The 20,470-nt window shown below is 53.9% G+C and overlaps 1 protein-coding gene across 2 annotated transcripts in view; it reads right to left on the reverse strand.

Moving 5' to 3' along the window:
- The window catches only part of MGAT5B (alpha-1,6-mannosylglycoprotein 6-beta-N-acetylglucosaminyltransferase B), a 72,055-nt gene that overhangs the window by 15,596 nt on the left and 35,989 nt on the right, over nucleotides 1-20,470 (reverse strand). For both annotated transcript variants that reach the window (XM_054221672.1, XM_054221671.1), the window contains exons 4-10: nucleotides 18,815-18,927; nucleotides 17,394-17,467; nucleotides 14,848-15,018; nucleotides 13,833-13,997; nucleotides 13,015-13,184; nucleotides 1,115-1,246; nucleotides 92-225 (exon numbers count right to left, since the gene is read on the reverse strand). In XM_054221672.1, coding sequence (XP_054077647.1) covers nucleotides 92-225; nucleotides 1,115-1,246; nucleotides 13,015-13,184; nucleotides 13,833-13,997; nucleotides 14,848-15,018; nucleotides 17,394-17,467; nucleotides 18,815-18,927 — 959 coding nt within the window. The remainder of the gene's footprint in view (nucleotides 1-91; nucleotides 226-1,114; nucleotides 1,247-13,014; nucleotides 13,185-13,832; nucleotides 13,998-14,847; nucleotides 15,019-17,393; nucleotides 17,468-18,814; nucleotides 18,928-20,470) is intronic.

Genomic DNA, 20,470 nt, shown 5'->3' on the forward strand with positions numbered 1-20,470 from the left:
TGCATCACCTCCTAAAGGAGGTGAGACCCGCTTCTGTGGTGCCCATGAGTCCCCACGACCGCCCCCGCTGTGCCCCCGTCCCCCCACTTACGGAACATGGTCATGAACTGGGTGGGCTGCAGGTTCCAGTAGCCCCAGTTGGTGCGGTAGCCGCGCAGCGTGGCGTACTCCTCGTGGTTGTACGCCGGCTCCGTCCCAAAGGTATCGATGACCCGGACACGGCACCTGGGAGAGGAGGCAGGACCTGAGGACCTCGGATTGAGAAAGTCCCACTGCCAGGGACACGGCTGGGGTCCCCAGGCGGCTCGTCCTTCGTCTGCGCCCGGAGCAGAGGGTGCGGGAACATCCCAAGCAGCCCTTCCCAGCCCACCGCTCCCTCCTGGAATGAGCAATTTCCCCTGGCAGGGCTTTCATCTCCCTGACGGTTGTGAGAATGATGTATCTCCTGAAGACTTGTTAATGCTTTTCCCAATATCCCGGGAATGCTGAGGCAGGCATTACCAGCACACGACCGAGGAGAGAAGGGGAGCATCAAGCAAGGGAAGAGCAGAACAAGCTGAATGCGAGAGCAAATGCATTTATAATAAAAGCAATAACACCGCTTGTCATTTTTCTCTCTAATAAAATTGTGTAGGATAGTGGAAGAGATGGGAGAAAACATAATAAATAGCAGGACTATCGGCACTAAATTAAATCGCATATTTTCCTGGCTGGTGATGTACCAGGGGATGATGACATTTGTCTTGATGCCGAAGGAGCCAGGGACAGGGCTCTGCTTCTTGCAAAGAGAAAAGGCTCGGGCTTCCCTCTGTGGTGTGGCCATCCCCGGCTGCAGGTACACACACACCCCCAACAGGCACATGCAGGGGTTTTTTTACCAATTTAGTCTCTTCTAATGAGGTTTTATCTTAAATACATGAGGTTCCGGAGCGAGCAGACCACCTCATGCCATGGCAGCAGGGGACACAGCACGGCAAAGCCAGGCAAAAATCAAAGGTGCAATCAAAGGGTCCAGCTCTTCGGACATGGGGACTATCCTTTGAGGTCATTAGCATTAGTCTTTGCTTGCTAATTAATGAAATGGAGACTAAGGGAAGGGGGTGGCTTTGCTTACCTGTATTTCTTAAAGGAGAGCCCCATGTGCTGCTTCATCTGTTGGAGGCCGTGGTAGTCGGTGTAAATCAGGTCGAAAGGCAAAGGACTGGTCAAGGGGCAGTTTCCCCGTCCTGGTGGCACCCCTAAGTGACTGGGGAGAAGCAGGAGGGACCGATCAGCCCCCCCAGCACCACAAAAGCCTGGCAACACATTCATTTCCCTGCCCAGTGTTTAACAGGGGCCATCAACCAGCTCCCAGCTGATGGAGGGGGAGGAATGTCATTCTCCTCTCCCCAGCCTTTATTTCTTGGGACAAAAATCTGAGGTTTTGAGGAGTCCTGGTCCCTCCCCATCTTTGAACCTGCTCCCATTGAGTTCCTGCTCCTCACACATGGCTGATGAGGCTTTTGCACAGCATTCCCAGCCAGGGCTCACCAGCATCCCATTCGACACACACGCTCCCCTGGATCTCTCTTGTCGGAGACACCAGATTTCGTTTGCTTTCACTGCAATGACATCAAGTGACAGACTTGTAAAGCCGCATCTTTCCCTTCCTCCCTGCCTGCAAAGCTCAAAGCTTAGCCGAAATCTCCCTGTTCCCAGTCCCACATCCCTCCCGGTGCAAACACCACCGTTTCTCATACTCCAGCCCACACAGGTACCCACTACATCCCGCTACTCGCTCACATTCTCCTCAATGCTGGTGGCACTGCCTGTCCTTGGATGTTGTGCACATGTCATTAATAATTCTGGCTTTTTGTCCCATTTATGAAATACTTCAATAAAGCCAGGGCAGCCGGACCTGTGGGTTTTCAGCCAATTCCTTACAACAGCCGTACTCAGCCCCTTTTCCCTCCTCCAGTGGATAAAACTCATTACGAAAATCCAGATAAACTAGATCGACTGCAATCACTTCATCAAAATCATCGGTTACCTTCCTGCCAAGGTGATATGTGATTAATCTGGCATGAGACAAGGCTGGTAAACCTGCGGCGTGTCTCCTTCCATTTTCAATTACCTCTGTGAACCGATGAATCCCTCTCTCCAAAGCTGTTCCACTAACTGTACCACTGATGTCAGCCTGACAGCCCATCTGCTCGTCTGGACCACGCTTCCTCCTTCTCAGAAAAAAAACCTGTGACACCTTCCAGCTTCAGCAGGTTTCTCAAAAATCCTTGTTACATGTACTTGTGATTTCTGACTGCCAGCTTGCTCAGAAATACAAACGATCCCCCTCTCAGCTTCAATGTTCTTGCATTTTTTTTTCCTCCTAAAGACAATAATTCCTCATCTTCACCCCCACAACCACACTCCCACCCAAAGACCAACATGGAAAACCAAAGCATTGAGGATTTGGTCCACCTGGACTCTGCCCCACTCCCACCACGCGGTCGCCCCGTTTTGCTCTCAGTCCTCCTGAGAATTTATGTTTTATTTTGCAAGTCTGAGCTCAGACAGTGTGAAATCTCACCCTTAGCTCCTGCCTGGCAAGATGTCTGTCTTTGTTTTCTTCTGGGCTCTTCACTTACTCCTAGCACCTATTTGGAGATGGGAATTTATCCCAGCCATCCCTGTAAGTATTTTCCATTTTCAGGTTTTAAATTCCCAGGCTTTGAAGCCCTCACCCCGTGATGTCTCTTACTGGTTCTCCTCACCTCTCTGCATTTCCCCTTCTGAACCCGAGAATCCGCTTTCCAGCCCAACCTGGATTTTCTCTGTCACTCAGCTGAAGCTCAAATGGACCCGCAGTCCCAGGGTCCATCCTCCGAGGAGCGCTTCCATAATGCCCTCACCCCTTGCCCACACCTACGACCACCCACAGCATTTCATTGATCCATCCCATGGCTGTTTGCAGAGGAAATCGATGGCTCTCCCACCTGGGGAACAGCCAAGTTATACAGTTATCCCAAGCGTTTGCTCTCCAATCTCTCACTAGTCTTCACCAACATCATCAGAAGGGTCATATGTAGCCAGTGGAACTGGTTGGCCATTATAGCTACAATAAAGGTCTGTTCCTGGCCATATCTTCCTCTTCTTCTGATATGGCTTGCAAGACCTTGAGCATTGGGCACCAAGGTCCTTCTTACAGCCCCATCCCGACCTCAGAGCAGCGAAGGGTCATCCCAAGATCCTGACCACGACCGTGACTCCAGAGAGAGTGTAAATGTGGAACCACGTTGCTCGCTGAAGCCAGGAAACCCACAGAATTTCAATTTAAGGCAAAGAGCTGCGTTTGTAGCTGCTTCGTTGCTCTTGTCACAAGGAATGTAAGCGTCAGCTCAGGGCAGCCCGGCCGGGTCAGCCGCGGGGGAAACAGGCGGCAGTTTTATCGCTTTTCTGCACAATTTTACACGACATGGCTGATTGGGAAGATGGCAGGAATGGAAAGGCTCCCACCTCCAACGGCCACCTCGCTATGATAAATAGGGCAACAAGGAGACACGCCTCTCCCGGGGAGGCTGAAGCAGAAGAGGAATTTTTAAGCTGGTAAAACCCCCCAGGATTTTACAGAGACGCAATGCTAACTAACACATTTGCTCTTTCCTCAGTCATCAGCCAAACGGCAATGCTGATTTACACCGACCTGGCGCTGCAGCGGAGCAACTCTGCTGATCTATAAACCTTGTCCTTAACTAAAAACCCCCAAACCGTAACACTTCTCTTGCAGCACACCCCATCCTCTAGCTGGTTGACATCGTACAAGCCGCTGCGTTACAAAATCATCCGTAATTTTAAAAAGCCCCAACCAAGCTTGACAAGGGGCTGCGGGAGGCAGCAATTAGTGTATCTCACACTGAAGTCTCCAAAAAAACTTCCCACCATTTAGGCAGAGCAGGTCTGGCTCCCCCGGCTCCCCCTCGTCACCGTGATCTGCCACGTGTCCCCTCTCTGGGTGTCTGGGACTTGCCGCATCCCTTTATACTCCCAGCACCAAGGTGCGAGGCAGGAATAGATCTAAAAGCAGGACCGGTGTCTTTGAAGCAGAGCATCCCTCTCATTTATCCCCCTTATCCTTCCTAAACACTTTATAACCACTGGTTTTAATATTCCAATCATGCAAATCCAGGCTGCATCTCTGAGGTGGGGGGGGATATATATTTTTTTTTCCCCATTCCTTCTTATTTAAACATTCTTTATTCAAGCTTTCATCATTTGCCAGTTAAGTCAACTAATTTTCTACTAAACCCAATTTCACTCATGGTTGGAGTGAAATTTCCCTGATTTTTCCTCGTGCCGTGTACTATTAATGGCGCTTGAAATTACGCAAATAAAATTGATGAGCGCAAATGCCGCCTTCCCAGCCAGCGCAGCCAAGAGATTTGTTTTTGAAAACCGCTCGATCCCAGCTCCTGGAGAAACCTCCCCTCCCAGAGCAGCCAGGGACGGCCACCGGCTCGCGCCTGGGCTCGGCACCTCCGCAGCCCCGGCAGGGGACCCAATGGCTTGTCCCCATCCCGACGTCCAGGATCAGTGCATCGGCTCAGCCCTCGCCCCCCTCTGAGCAGCCGAAGCGGCTTCAATCCAAGCGGATGCCAGCGCCGAGCTCGCCCCTCCGCCAGCTGCCTCCACCAGCTGTGCCTACTCCAGAACAAATCTACAGCAGCTTCTTGTCCTCCTATTTTCCCCTTATAGGTACTTTAATCAACCAGGGGACGCGTTCCCTTCCCCAGCGCCGTGCAGGCTCTCCGAAATCAGATGACTGCGGGGTTATCTTTACATCCCATTGACCTATTTTCAAATTAACCCAACGTTTCCTTCCATGTTATCACTCCTGGGGCTGAAAAGTCCAGCACTAAATGGATCTCATGGGCATCTGCTGGCCAGCTGGGCCAATATCCTATATTACATTTAATTGCATCTTCTCTGCCCGCATCTGCTGTCATCAGCAAGGCGGACGGCAGCAGGGGAAACGGAGGAGGGCTTCTGTCCTTTCTGCTCCCTCGGTTTCTCCGTGTCGACAAGAGCCCAGCGAGCACAGGGCCGGTATCTGGGGGATGAAAGGTGCCGGAGCCAAACCTGCGTGGCTCCCGGGGGTCTGCGACAAGCCCATCATGAGCAATTTAAAGTGCAAATCGGAGCCCATGAGAAGAACGCCCCACTGCCCGGCCTCTGCTCCCAGCTCTTCCTCCTGCTAGAAGGGACACGATGACCTCAAAAGCGAGGTTTTCCAAGCAATTACAGTGTGCCATTTAAGCCACCTGCAACAGTTTTACTTCTGCAAAGTGCATCAGGGCTGTTTCTCTGGCCCATCGTCAATCCCGTGAGACACAGTCGTACCCAGCCGGGGCTGGGGAGGTTCAGCAATCAATTTATTTATTTCCGAGCTTCAACAAAAGACGGTTTTCCCATCATGGCAGGACGCAGCACTTGCTGGAATCCTTTGCGTCGCGTTGCCAGGAGAGAGCTAACACCAAGTTTTCACTGCTCAGCTGAGCAGCAGCAGCTCCAGCAGATCCAGACAAGAACGATCCAGCAGATCCTTCCCCAGGAAGGCAATTTTTTCTGGCTGCAAAGACAAGCCATGAGTAGTGAAGACTCCTGGATGCTTTGCATCTTATAAGGGGACTGAAAGCCTCCAGAAATCGGGAGTCAACAGTCCTGAAGGCTGGGTTTGATCCAGGTTGGACCATCTCTGGGTGTGCTGACACCTCCATCCTCACCAGCCCCGAGGGGTCTGGGCCCCCACTGGGAGGATCAACCCTATACAAATCACCCAGAGATTAATAAAGTTATGAAAACCTTGATGTGAAAAAGCAGAGGTTTCTGCAACGGCAAAGAAGCCAGCGAGCGAGTCGTCATTTGGCTACAAAATAAACATATTTCGCGAAGGAGTGCAATTTAACAGTTCAGTAATTCCTGCTAATTTATGCACCTTCCTCTTCTACAAAATGAAGCCCTCAAAGGTGGGAGAAATCCCTCCCCACCGCTCCTCGCCACGGCTCATCCCCGCTCCTCACGTGGCTGGTGCCAGCAACACTCCCAGCCGCCTCCTCGGAGGCGCCGGGAAGGTGCCATCATTAATGGGAGCAGCTTTTACAGTCTCCTTTCGACGTAGCTGGCTTTTAATTGCAGAGCTACACGGCTGCAAATCTTGGAGAGGAGGAGGACCAGGGGAGGTGATGGGATCCACCATCCTCCGGCGAGAGCCACCCACCCGGCCGGGCAGAGTCAGACCCTGGGGAAGCACAGGAGGGTGCCGGAGCATACAGCTCTTTCTGGTCAGAAATTTAGCAAATAATGAACAAACTTCCCAGGAAAGGGAAATAAATACTTGGGCTCCTCTGGTGAGCAGCAGAAGCTGAGCACCCGCATGCTCGCAAGCGCTTGGACAGACCCTTGGAGAGACGGACTGTCCCCTGCTGTCCCAGCTGCTCCAGCAGCTCAAAACGAAGGGAGAATTTTAGCCAAATCTTCATGGACACCACTAAAGCAAAGTCGATTTGTACCCACTAACGTCCCGGACCCCTGCCTACCCCATCCCCTAAGGCACATCTGCCGGAAACGTGAACCAGTTAAACTACGGACTGGAGAATCCAATAAAGCTCAGACACACAGTGGTGCGTCCAGCGTTTGGGTAACCTCTTGGGTCAGTCTTCATCACCTCTATCTTCACAGTGGTTGAGTACCCGCAATCGGGAGCATCATCATTCAGGACAAGAGGTAACAGGCACAAACTTGACCATAGGAAGTTCCATCTCAACACGAGGAGGAACTTCTCTACTTTGAGGGTGGCAGAGCCCTGGCACAGGCTGCCCCGAGAGGTGGTGGAGTCTCCGTCTCTGGAGACACTCCAAACCCGCCTGGATGCGTTCCTGTGCCACCTGCTGTAGGTGACCCTGCTCTGGCAGGGGGATGGAGGAATCGATTTCCAAAGGTCCCTTCCAACCCTACAATTCTGTGATCCTCTGCTCCCTCTGAGACCTGTAACCAAACATCCAGCCTTTCCGAAGCCGGCAGCATCCTGTGCTCAACCGTGTCCCAGCACGAACATGAAAGCCTGGCCAGAAAAAGAACAACCCAGTGGCCCTAACAGCTCACAGAAACACTCCTTCTCACGTAACGGGAACGTCTGATGCTACCTTAAAGGCTGAGGTTTCCTCCCCACCAGTGTGGGGCTGATAAATCCCACGGCCACGCCACGCAGCTCCATCAGGACCGCACACAACTGGTCACTTCTGGCTGCTTCCACAAGCAATTCCTGGCTTGCCCGCACAACGTCAGGACTGTGTTTGCCAACTGGCGAGGGAAGGTGATGCCTGGAGCCCGGGCGTCGCATGGGTTTTCATGTGAACAGATGCGAGACAGAAAGACGTCTTTTATCTGCCAGAAAATAATTAGAGACGCCTTTGTCTGGACATCGTGTTTCCATCTGAACGGCCCTTTTTGCAGTCCGAGTACACCTCAGTGACTATGGAAAGTGCAGGAAAATAGCAGCTATAATTAAGGCTGTGCCAGGCAATGCGAGGAGAGCGGCGGCAGCAGGAGCTGAGCCCCGTCCCGCTGCGGTGCCGGATCTGCCGATGTGCTGGAACCGCTGCGGTTCTGGATCCACTGTGGTGCCGGCCACACTGCCCCGGCACCCAGCAAGTGGCTCCTCACCCAACCCACATGCTGGCCACGGCTACCGCTCGGCAGGGAAAGGGCTGCCAGCACGGGACACAGGCACGTGCTTAATTTTAAGTGCCTTGCCAGGGCCAGTATATAGGAGCCCAGAACTTGACACCATCAACAATTAAGCGCCGAGAACACTTTGTAAAGCCCTGACCCCGCGAGTCATCAAATCCTGTTTTCTTCGACTTTCTGTCCTGCCTTATGAGCAGTTAATTTCAAGGGGGCCATTGCAAAAAGCACCCTTCAGCGTCGCCAAGATCAATAGTCCCCACTGCTCCGGCAGCTCGCAGCACCACATTCCCGTCTCCCCAGGCCTCCCCCTTATTCCCGCAAAAGCAGCTGGAGATGCCGACAGGACCATTCCCACGACCTAAGGATGGGGACAGGAGCTGGAGGTCCCTGCAGCACCCCTACTCCTGGGGGGACAGGCTTTGGGCACCCCTCCCCGCCTGCCCCTGGGGCACGGGTGCTCCGGAGGAAGAGGCTCGGCTTATTTGCGGCTTTTGCTCCAAAGCGCTGCTTGTAATTTTCCAACATCTACTCATACGCTGCCTCATTAACAACCCAGCTCAGGTCTTCCAGGCACTTCCCACTCCTCCCCTACTAAGCAACACACACGCACCAGCCTTGATTCTCACTTCCCTGCAAGCACATTTTGGCTACCAAAGCAGCAGAAGGGCTCTTCAGCAAGAACCGAGTGGTTGCATTCAGATTCAGGATCTTTCTTCCCTCCTTGCTTCAAGGCAGGGCCAAAAATGCTGCCGGCTCCCTCCGCTGCCCCTACCCACCCAGCACCGACCTGGGACGGAAAACAGCGCCCGAAATCCCCGCTCCAGCTCGATTTTGCTTCCCTCCCAGGGATGCTTTGCACCAGCCCCCAGATAACCCCAGTGTTTCACCCCTTGCCTCTCAAGAGGTATCAGAAAAAGCTCACAAATTCACCGGGAAATGCAAAAGAGGACAAACACCTGCTCTTAGTTCAGCCACAGAAGAAAAATTAGCCTCCTGTAGGACAGGGCAGAGGAATTCACAGGTCTTCAAGGTCTACAGTGGGCAGAAGATAAGCTAGGCAAGTTAGTGCTGGAAAAGCAGGGAGGTCTCAGACCCCACAGGGGCAGTTGGACGGTGCCCTGCCGAGCCGTGGAGCAAACCTGCAGATCCCCAGCGCGCCTTGGCTTCGCTCCAGATTAGCATCGGTCCCCCAAAACGGGGAAAGAATCGTTCAGCCCCCCGCCCTGCTATTCACCGCTTGGCATCTGCCGCTCTCCCCCTGTGAGCCCCCAGGTGCCCAGCACACGACCTTTTTTCACCCCCAGCCCTCCATCACCAGTTTTTTTTGGACCAAGGACTTACTTTTTCCTCCTCGTTTGCCTGATCCCCAGCATTCCAGACCTAATCCTGACCACCGCCGCATTGTAATCAATAGAGATGCTAATAATGAACAGCTCTCAGATAACTACCAACCGAAGTGTACGCAGGCGAACCTTCCAGTGATCCCTTGCCAATGATCAATACGCATAGAAAAATCAGCTCAGAAATTTGAAGAGACAAAAAAAAACCCAACCAAACAAACCAGGAGAGAGGTTATTCTGTGCTGAATAATTTACGGGCGCCAGCCTTTGCTCCGTGAAGGGTGGGAGCAGCTACCTACAGCTCCGAGCCGTGGAAGGAGCAAGGGGTGCCGAAGAAAAATAAACAAGCGTACTCGACATCTCACATTACTGGAGCAAAATACCCTCAAACCCACCCCGACACTGGTGCCTGCCCTGCTGCAAGCTCAGCAAAAGACACCTGGGACGGGAGAGGACAAATTTAGCCTCGGTCTCCAGCGGAGCAAAGCTTTGCTGCTTCGGGAGGTTGCATGGGGCAGGAGGGATAAGAAATCAGAGCACTTGGGCTGAGCCTTCCATGGTGACACAGCTTTAGCTTTGCCTCACCCCCGCACCCCAGCTCCAGCCCCTTGGATCCCCGGCTCTCCGCATCCCAACCCCTGCCCGAAGCTGCAGCGACAGGTGAAGTCACAGAATCACAGAATCTTCACAGTTGGAAAGGACCTTTGAGATCATCGAGTCCAACCATACACACACACAAACCCCCCTACAATCTCTGCCACTAGAGCATGCCCTGAAGTGTCAAATCTAGACATTTCTTAAACGCCTCTAGGGATGGGGACTCAACCACCTCCCTGGGCAGGCTGTTCCAGTGCCTGACCACTCTCAGTAAAGTAATTCCTCCTAATATCTAACCTAAACCTCCCCTGCCGCAACTTCAGACCATTACTTCTGGTCCTGTCATTATTCACCTGGGAGAAGAGGCCAACACCCACCTCTCCACACCCTCCTTTCAGGCAGTTGTAGAGGGCAATGAGGTCTCCCCTCAGTCTCCTCTTCTCCAAGCTAAACATGCCCAGCTCCCTCAGCCTCTCCTCACAGGACCTGGTCTCCAGACCCCTCCCCAGCCTGGCAGCTCTCCTCTGGACACGCTCCAGCACTTCAATGTCCCTCTTGTACAGCAGGGCCCAGAACTGAACACAGCGCTCGAGGTGAGGCCTCACCAGTGCCCAGTACAGAGGCACCATCACCTCCCTGCTCCTGCTGGCCACGCTATTCCTGATACAAGCCAGAATGCTGTTGGCCTTCTTGGCCACCTGGGCACACTGCTGGCTCATGTGAAGCTGGCCATCCACCAGCACCCCCAGGTCCTTTTCTGCTGGGCAGCTTTCCAGCCACTCTTCCCCAAGCCTGTAGCGTTGCTTGGGGTTGTTGTGACCGAAATGCAAGACCTGGCACTTGGCCTTATTAAACCTCACACAGCTGGCCTTGGCCCATTGATCCAGCCTGTCCAGGTCCCTCTGTAGAGCCTTCCTACCCTCAAGCAGACCAACACTCCCACCTAGCTTGGTGTCATCTGCAAACTTACTGAGGGTGCACTCAATCCCCTCATCCAGATCATTGATAAAGATATTAAACAAAACTGGCCCCAAAACTGAGCCCTGAGGGACACGACTGGTGACCGGCTGCCAAGAAGATTTCACCCCATTAATCACAACCCTCTGGACACGGCCATCCAGCCAGTTTTTACCCAGTGAAGAGTCCTTCCAGGCTTTAATGAAGCTCCCAAGATTAACTATTAGCACAACTCATGACTAATTATACATGTCCTGCTAAGTCTCCTGCTCGCTTGCAGTTGGGCAAAGGCTTATCTCAGCACTCCTCGGAGCCACCACCAATGCCACACTGGCCTGACAACAGAGAAGCTGCTGAAGGGTCTGCAAGCACTGAGCAGGATTGCCGGCACCACCTGGGGGGGATCCCTGCTCCCCCACCAACACCCGTGTTACCCCGTCTCTTGATGGGCTACAGGAAGGTCCCAGCGAACACTGGACTTGGTCTCCAAAGGGACAGAGGGGACCCAGCCCCATCAACGTGGAAGTGGACCCATGATGTGGGCATCCAGCATTTAAACTGTCACCAAAGCCAGGCACAGGACATGCGCTCAGGGAGACGGGGACAGTTTCTACCCCTGGGACAGAGAGAAGGGCAAGATGTGCAGCCCCAGCCCCACTCGCTCCCCGTCCCAGCCACTAAGGGGAAGAGATGGAGCTCTTGGATGGGATACATCCAAATCCACGTCAGAAGAGGAGGTCTCATCACGGCCAACCGATGCTCCTACGCTTCTGAGGAAGGCAAAACGCTACGGGCAGCAACGCAGCTCTCTCCAGAGGCGCTCGCAGGGGGAAATGGAGGCTGCAAAACCCCTGGTAAGACTCAGCCGGCTCCTTCCCCTCGTTAAATGACTACTGTGAGGCTCTTCATTAAAAAACACAAACAAGAACGACACAACAACAACACAACCCTCCCAGCCATTAACTTCTTTCATCCTCGAGTACATGGATATTATTTAGCACGTCAATTTAGCTCAGCACGACGCGCGGAGATCGCCGTGACGCATGCCCGCCTCTTGGAGAAGCTGGTGCCTTTTGCATTAGGACCAGGATTATTTTTTTGAGTTAATTAGTGGTGAGCTAATTCTGTTTATTAATTCTGAATGCCGCAGGGGCTGGGTTGGGTTTTTTTTTGTTGTTGGTTTGTTGTTTTTTTTTTTTTTCCAGGGCTGTTGGTTTTTTTCACTCCCTTTTCAACATGGCTCATTATGCGGCTGATGCTGGCTTTGCATCGCCCAAAACCTGCCCCGTCCCCGAGACAGCTTCAGGCTTTTCTCGATTTATAACCCATCCTACTTTGCATTTTCCCTGGCACTTGCCCTCCACTCGAGATGCCTCGTAGGAGGTGAGGAAAGCTTGCAAGGTTACAGGAGGCAGCAGCGTCAGCCCGGTAATAACCGAACTGCATCAGCAGAGGAACACAGCACGCAGTTATCTTCTCCCTCTTATTTTTTCCATCTAATACCGGTCCCTCTTGGAGACGGAGTGCTGCCCTGGCACGCTTGTAGGGTAGTCTGGTGTAGCTGTTTGCATGTTCTCACCCTGCATCGCCCTATATCCCACGGCAGAAAAAGCCCATCCCTCTGCGGGAAGTGCCCCAGCAGCGGCAAATTTCCCCCAGAGGTCTCGAAGCCCCCACCAGCACCTCCTGAGAAGGGCCACCTTGGTGGCTGCCACCCCCCTGCAAGGGATGTGGGTTATTTTTGGCAGCCGTTCCAGTGGCAGAGCAGGAAGGAAGGGAGGGAGGGAAGGAAGGAAGAAAAGGAGGAAGGAAGAGAGCACAGTCGCTGCTCAAACAACGCTGGCGAAGCCACAGGGGTTGACTGCAGCCATGCACCGTGGGAAGAGCCAACGACCTGCAGGACACCTGCATCCTGCAGCCGCGCGGCCACCAGCCCCGCAGAGAGCATCCCTGGGGAACGGGGAGGGCAAAAGGGAGCCTCTTCCCACACCCAGCCCTAGGCAGGTGCCAGGGGACGCGGGGGATGCTGTGTGCTGACAGCAAGGGATTAATGCTGCTCAGATCCAGCGCCAGGACCACTGGGCAGAGCCCTGCCCCAGACGTCATCACATCAGCCCCACGCAAAGCCCTGCTGCAAAGCCCTAGTTTGCACCAGTCCTCCTCGTTTTCCCGGGACGCAGAAGGGATGGGATCGATCCCAGCCATGATGCTGGTGGTTTGCACCCACCCAACACTTCCACCAGCTCATCACCAGCACTGCCCGAGATGCAGGTGGGGGAAAAGCCACCCCCGAGCCTTTGCAGACCTCGTGTTTTCATGCAAAAACCTCGAAAACCACACACGCGCGGGGGGCAGACCCTCTCCGGGGGGACCATGCACCCATTTGCACCACAGCACCCACCTCTGCAGCTCCTTCAGGGAGACGGTGACTCTCAGGCTGTGCCCCAGGAGGAAGAGGGTGGCCAGGATGTCAGCCCACTGCACCATCTCACCCAGCGGGCCCCCCTTCAGCACCCGCGGACTGAAAACATCCCCTGACTCCTCCGTCAGGAAGCCGATATGGATCAAGATCTGGAGAGACAAGGAGAGGGGTCAGTGTTGGGAGGGGTGGTGCTGGGGGAAAGGGAGAAGTTGGGTTTTCCAGCCCAAAATGACTTATGGTCCCTGATTCCCTCCAGCTCATTTTGCAGGCTGTAATTACTCAGGGAAATCATTCAAGCATAAAGACGAGTGATCTATGTCTAATTAGCAAAGACCCAAGAGTCAGAGGCTACCAGTTCCCATTGACTGGTGTTCTGTATCTTGGGACCATGTTCCCGATGTCCATCAGGGGGGCTCTAAGGGGCTCTATCCCATGGACCAGAGCCGCATCTCCCTGCACACAGGGACTGAAGGGCAGGTCACCGCAAAACCGTGAATGGGAGAGCCGGCACCCTGGGCACCTCTGCGGAGGAGACGTGCCAGCCTCCAGCGGGACATCATCTCCTGTCCACCAGGACCCGTCTCCAAAATTCACCCCATCATTCAGCAGCACTGGTCCTGCGATGTCCTGAGCTCATGCAGAGTCACGCTCATGGACCACAGACCGACCCTGCAGACCCACGTGCTTCCATAAATGAATTTCCCTCCCAGCCCACTCACATCCCAGCTGTCTCCACTCCCCATGTCCCCAGTGCCTCAGCTTTTCCGTGCTCCCCCCACCATGCAATTTGCTCATACGTGTTTCTGGTCCCTTTGCCGGCCCTTCAGCTTCTGCTCGAGGCGCCGAGCTGCCCGCAGCCACTGCTGGGCCAAGTGCCGGATCCTCTTCTTCATGAAGCTGAGGGATTCCTTGCCCGTGCCAATCAGCTCCAGGAGGTGAGCCAGGTCGCTCTGGAAAGCTGCCTAGGAAAGGAGCATGCTCTGCGTTTCCAGTGCAGGGAAAGCAGCCGCGAGAGGAGCCACAGAGCTGCCACGGGGGATGGCGGAGGTTTGCTCATCGCAGCTGAGGAGCCATGGGTCCCTCCTGGATGGACGACCTCCCCTGGTGCCACCAGACCTGACAGCAGAGCCACTCAATGCACCAAATCCCAGGGGCCCCGTTGAACCCACAGCATCTCGTGGCTTCCTGGATTCCTCAGCTCAGGAGAGACATGGATCTGTTGGAGCGGGTCCAGATGAGGCCATGGAGATGCTGGGAGGGCTGGAGCCCCTCTGCTGTGAGGACAGGCTGAGAGAGCTGAGGGGGTTCAGCCTGGAGGAGAGAAGGCTCCGGGGAGACCTTAGAGCCCCTTCCAGTCCCTAAAGGGGACCGACAAGAAAGATGAGGACGCACCTTTTAGCAGGGCCTGTTGCGATAGGACAAGGGGTAATGCCTTTAAACCAAAAGAGGGGAGATTCAGACTAGATACAAGCAGGAAATTTTTTACACTGAGGGTTGTGAGACACCGGCCCAGGTTGCCCAGAGAGGTGGGAGATGCCCCATCCCTGGAAACATCCCAGGTCAGGCTGGATGGGGCTCTGAGTGACCTGATCTAGTTGAAGATGTCCCTGCCATGGGGGGGTTGGACTGGATGGCCTTTAATGGTCCCTTCCAACCCAAACTGTTCTGTGATTCTATGAAAACCCACGTGCGGCATCGTGGCCCTGCTGACAATGCTGGCTCTAAGAACGTTGATTTCCAGAGCCCTGAAGCCACCATCTCCCCTCAGGCCCCCCACCAGGGCCGCTGGGACACAGGCTGTCCCCACCTTACCTGCACCCGGGGCAGCGGCGGCGGGGAAGGCAAAGCCGCCGTCTGGTTTCGCCAGGGCAAGGGAGGGCAGAACCACTCGACTTCGCTGAGGTAGATGAGGAACGAGCACTCGGTGCCATCCACGCCAAAGAACGCATAGCAGGGGTCGGAGGTCCACCTGGCCCTCATCCACTGCAAGGGGGGCAAAGAAACACATGGGGCTCATCCTCCGGCCGGGAAGGGATGTGGCAGCCCCACAAGCTACCCCTGCTACAGGCAACCTCTATTCTCCATCCTTCTCTAGTTGGGAGCTAGAAACAGAGGGCAGAGGGTGGACGAAGGGCTGCAAACCAGCGTACCCAGCACTGATGCTGACGTTCACCCACCCAGTGCCTCCAGGGCTGTCCTGGGTTGAGCGACACAGGACTCATTTCTCTTCTAAACTCCACTTTTGGAAGACTCTAGTGTCTGAATTTGTGAAAATATTTCCTTTATAGCCAGCTAGGCTATGTGGGATTCAAGATCTCGGTGTTTTCAAGCCTTGCCAGGTGCGAGGATGAGGAGGAGTGAGGCCTGGGCATTTGACCAACAGGATTATTTCATACCATGAACGTCACATTCTATGTAAATCAGGAAGTTTGCAGTGTAGTTTCTCTCTCCCTTGATGGTGGCAGTCCAGAGAAACTCCTTGTCCTGGTGCCGGACCCCTGAGCCCATGCCTTCCTCCCAAAGCCTCAGCGCTCACCGTGTCCCACATTTACTGTCCCCTGCTGGGAGTGCACAGCTTCCTGCTGATAGAATTGGCTGAGTATAATTCTTATATATCTTATATTAGTATTGGGACTAGTACTGGTTCTTTAGTATTATTGTTAATTATTTAGTCTTATCCTATTAAATCTATTTATATTTCAACCCTTGTGTTTCCTTGCTTTCCCCGCTTCCCCTTTCCGGGTGGGGAGGGGTCATTGGGTGACAGAATAATTGTCTAAAGGACAACAAATTGTTATGGGTTTTCTCAAACCCTAACGAGAGCACGCGGGGCAGAGGAAGAGCCAGGAGGGTTTGCCGGGGGCTCCCTGGGTTTCTAGCACCCATCCCCAGCACGGACACATGCCTTCCCCGGGGGGCACAGTCGTTAGGAAAATCCTCACTCCAGGGTTTTCTTCTCCGTAGCTTTGCCAGGGAGCGAGCAGAGCTGCTGAGCTCATCGCCCCGGGCGCAGCGGGGCCAGGGCACAGATCCAGTGGTCCCCGAGGATGATTTCACAGGAGGAGATGATATTCACGCAGGAGAATAACCAGCGACCGCAGCACCGATTTATCACCCCCCTCCTCCCCGCGGGCTCTCACCAGCCTCTTCCTTAATTCAACTATAAAAACAAATCTACTCGTGAGACAGGTCGCTGCGCCCGATATGTAAAACGCAGCAATCACCCGGACAGGAGATCGAATTACAGCCTTCCACAATTAAATTACATTCCGAATTTACTCAAATCGTGGAAGTAAAGGATGCCTAGCACCAGGGGAAGAGGAAAATACAACCTCCCCCCCCTCCTCCCCCCGTATCATTTTAAAATACCCTTCAACATCTTCTCAGGGAGACTCGGCCCTGCAGAAGCCTGAGCTTGAAGCAGGAGGCTGGGAAGGGGAGGGAAGAGGGAGACGCTTTTGATTAGTTCATGTAAATATGCTCTCTGACAAAGCAATCACGCTCCGGGCCAAATGCCAGGCTGCATTCAGGTGTAAAGAGCAGGCTGGGTCAGGCAGGACATCCTATTTGAGACGGAGGTCCTGGCCACCTTAACGAGACGCTCTTCTGTGCGATGCTGAGATTATTCCCCAGACACCAGCTCACGCTCCAGAGATATTTGAAGCCGATGTGACAGTGCTCTCCCCCTCGCCGTGCTTCTGTCATTAAACACAGAAAGCACAGGCAGGGAGGGCTGCAGGCAGAGCTGCTCTCACCGAGATGGTTCTCCTGCTGCCTGCACACCTCTGGGTACCAGGGCTTCAGTGCTTCGTACAGCTAAAACCGAAGGCATATGCCTCAAACTGAAAGAGGGGAGATTTAGATTGGATATCAGGAAGAAATTGTTTGCTGTGAGGGTGGTGAGCCCCTGGCCCAGGTTGCCCAGAGAAGCTGTGGCTGCCCCATCCCTGGAGGGGTTCAAGGCCAGGCTGGACAGGGCTTGGAGCAACCTGGGCTGGTGGGAGGTGTCCCTGCCCAGGGCAGGGGGTGGCACTGGGTGGGCTTTAAGGTCCCTTCCAACCCAAACCATTCTGTGATGCTATGATTATTGGAGGAAAACAGTTACGTTTGTATAGCAAAAGCTCCCAGAGGAGGTCAGACACACGTCCCTTGTGCTTTCTCCCTCTGCTTTCCACATCTTTGGCTTTCTGCAACGGGATGCACCTGTCCCATTTTAAAGCAAACAGTTTTATTCTGGAAAGCATCCCCTCTTTCCACTGCCTTTCCCAGTTTAACCCCCGGCGTTGTTGCTTTGTGTCCTTCCCAGCACCTTCCACCCCAGGTCGAGACCCTCTCCCAGACGGGGAACCCCGACTCACCTCCACTTTGCCAGCGCAGTCAGGGTACTTGGGGTCCCTGGGCACCTCGCACTGGTCCCTCCTGCCTTCCACCACTGCAGAACGACAATTTGGGCATGGGGAGAGCTGGGAAGTGCCGGTGGAGCAGCTAGAAACGCTGGAAGGGGGTGGGATGGGATGGGATGGGGCTGCCAGCCCCCAAGCACCTTCATCGGCACTGCAGCCGGGCCGGCAGACAGCCCCATCCCACTTGATGGAGCAGGACACCAAGACGTGAAGCATCTTCCCCCAGGTCAGGGAGGAAACAGAGGACGCTCCCCAGCCACGCTTCAACGCCAAGAGCACGTTCCCCTTTCCTAAATCCCAGCAGGGCTCTTTATAGCACTTCCCTGCTGCTCTCAGCCTGCTCCTGAGCCCAGGTCCCACCTATCCATGCTCCTGTTAATCACCCGCACGCAGGCTGCAGTATCTAGGAAGCACTTGACAGCCTTTACGCTGTAAAAATGCAATAAAAATTGTCCTGCTGAGCTGCCAAGAGAAGACTCAACACCCGGGGCTGGCTCCAGAATAAGGCACAAAAGTGGCTAAAAACCAGTAACAGGATCTTTTTTTCCCGTCTGTGGTTGGATTAATAAAAGACACCGCCCCTCCTATAAGCCCTCCTTTGCCTATATCTAAAAAAGCATGAGGCGGAAGAGGCAACGGAAGCATCTTCTACTTGGTGATGCCAGCCCAAACCTTGGGAAATGGGCAGCCGTGAGGAGAAACATCTGGAGCGCGCAGCTGCTCTCCCAGCACTGCCGGGGTGGGATGGGAACGTCTCTCCTGGCGCTGACTCCCAGGCCCCGGGCTTTGGATGCAAACCGCCACATTTTTCTATCCCGGTGTTTGTGCTGGCACTGCTCCTCATCTTTAATTCTGTGGGGTTTATTTCTGACAGCAATTCAGATCTGTCACCATTCCTGCCCCTTGCAGGCACGAGTTTCCCAGGTCTTGCTCCTCTGCAGATTGATCCTCCCCGCTCCCGAGTCCTCCTGGGCCAAGTGAGGCAACGCTTTCAGGAGAACATTATTGCTGTCAGAGACCACGGAGGGCAGTTCCCTGTGCAGCCTCCTTTTCCAGCCTTCCTGGCTCTAATAGCAAGGGGAGAGTCCTGGAAACCTCCAAGAAGGCTCAGACCGCACTGAGGACCTCCTCTCCCTCAAAGAGATGGTGTCACCATGTGCTGTGTCCACACAGAGTTGGACACAACAGCCCTAGGAGCTCTGCCAAAGAGCTTCAGGTGTCCCGCTTAGCCCTGCAGGCAGGAGTGAGTTGGGTAACCTCAGATCGGTGTCCATTCCCCTGCATTTTTACCAAATCTTTCCTGGTAGGCTTGGCTGGATCTCCCCATTGCAACCGCACAGGAGGTCTGGAGCATGGGGACCTCTGGGGACACTCACCTTTCCCGTTCAGGAGGCTGTTCCGGAGAATCTGGTCTACTTTTATTGCGATGTCTGAGACGTTTTGAGCTATAGCTTGGATCCTCTCCATCAACCCGGCTGCTGGCTGGAACCTGGGAAAAAAACCAAATGGACCCTGGAAACTTGATGCCTCACCCAAGGGTGACGCCCAGGGGTGCTTCCAGCAAATCCATCACCCTTGGAAGCTGCCAGCAGGTTGAATTTAGCTCCAGGATGCAACAAACATGGGAACGCCTAATGCAGTGTGTACCCAGCAAAGAGGTTTGATGAAAAACCTCTGTAAATCAGTATTCTGCCATTTTTCGCAGTGTGCTGATAAACGCGGCTACCTCTGGGCATTTTACAGCGAGAAATATTAAATAGGCTGGAAAACAAAAATCTTTTCCTTATTTCAGATGTGCTATGCTTGAAAACCCTCTGCTGTGATCATTGGCCTCGCGGTGCATGCAGGAAGCCGTGCTGGGAAAAAAAGGGAGGGAAAAACCCCAAAATGCAGAGAAAGGAAGGCAAAAGCGGAGGAGGGCTGAGGCAGGTCGTGGGCCTGGAGCAGACCGCAGACAGATGCAAGACACGCGGGACACGTGGATGGCCTGAGCCAGCCCATCCAGCCAAGACTTGGGGCCAGGGTGCCGGGGCGAGCGTCAGCAGCACGGCAGGAGCCGGGATTGAGCCGGGTATTGCAGCCCCAGCCCCAGCTCCCCTCCTCCCAACCAAGGCTCCAGATCAGATTCCACGCGTTGGAATAGCCGCGGATGCCGTCGATCGAATGAAACCTTGCCATCGATAGCTGGGTGAACACCACCATTAAACTCATCTACTTAACACGTCATGCAGGTGGAGCGAGAGAGCACTGTAAAGAGGCCAGGTGTCAATTAAAACCTGGCAAAATATACCAAAGGGCAAGATAACTCGACCCGTCAGCAGCGGTGCCCTGCCAGGCCTGACAAGGGGCGAGCTTCCCACTTCCAGCACCTCGCCCGCCATTCCCACCACAAACCGCCCCCCCGTCTCGACGAAGCGCGGTTATCGCAGTAAATCATTTCCCCTTCTGCAGCGCCTGGGTCATAAGTTTTTCCTCCTGCTGCCGCCGCCGAGATCATTATAATACAAGGAAATGTCACAAGCAGCGAGCAAAAAACCAAAAGGGCTACCTTGAGTACTCTTGGCACAAAAAATATGTGCTGATGTCAGGCCCTTCCCGGGGAAGTTTTATGTTCCTTCTCCAGCAGATCAGTGAACCCGAAGGCTGGGATTTAAAGTACCTCTGTCCTCAAGGCTAAAAAAATCCTAGTTTTATGAACCGATACTGCTTCAGTTGTTGATTTAAAGTCCATTCGACAGCAGCGAGCAGCCCACATTTTTCCTTCTGGCGTGGTTTATGACCATCAATATTCAGCCTGCGTATCTCCACAGGGAGCCACATATCTTAGGCTTTTAAGAAATAATAATTATATGCAGAGGACACCATTGCCCCCAAGTAACTTTCAACCTTTGCAGAGAATAAACCCCAGGTATCCTGCCAGCTGCTGTAACTGCGGCAGTGGGGAGGCTGCTCATGAGGCCCCGGTAAAATACAGGCACAAAAATGACCTGTGATAAGCTGTGCTTGTCAGCATGGCTCCGAGGAGATAAAAC

The sequence above is a fragment of the Rissa tridactyla genome, chromosome 15, assembly GCF_028500815.1.
Source record: "Rissa tridactyla isolate bRisTri1 chromosome 15, bRisTri1.patW.cur.20221130, whole genome shotgun sequence".
Taxonomy (NCBI): Eukaryota; Metazoa; Chordata; class Aves; order Charadriiformes; family Laridae; genus Rissa; species Rissa tridactyla.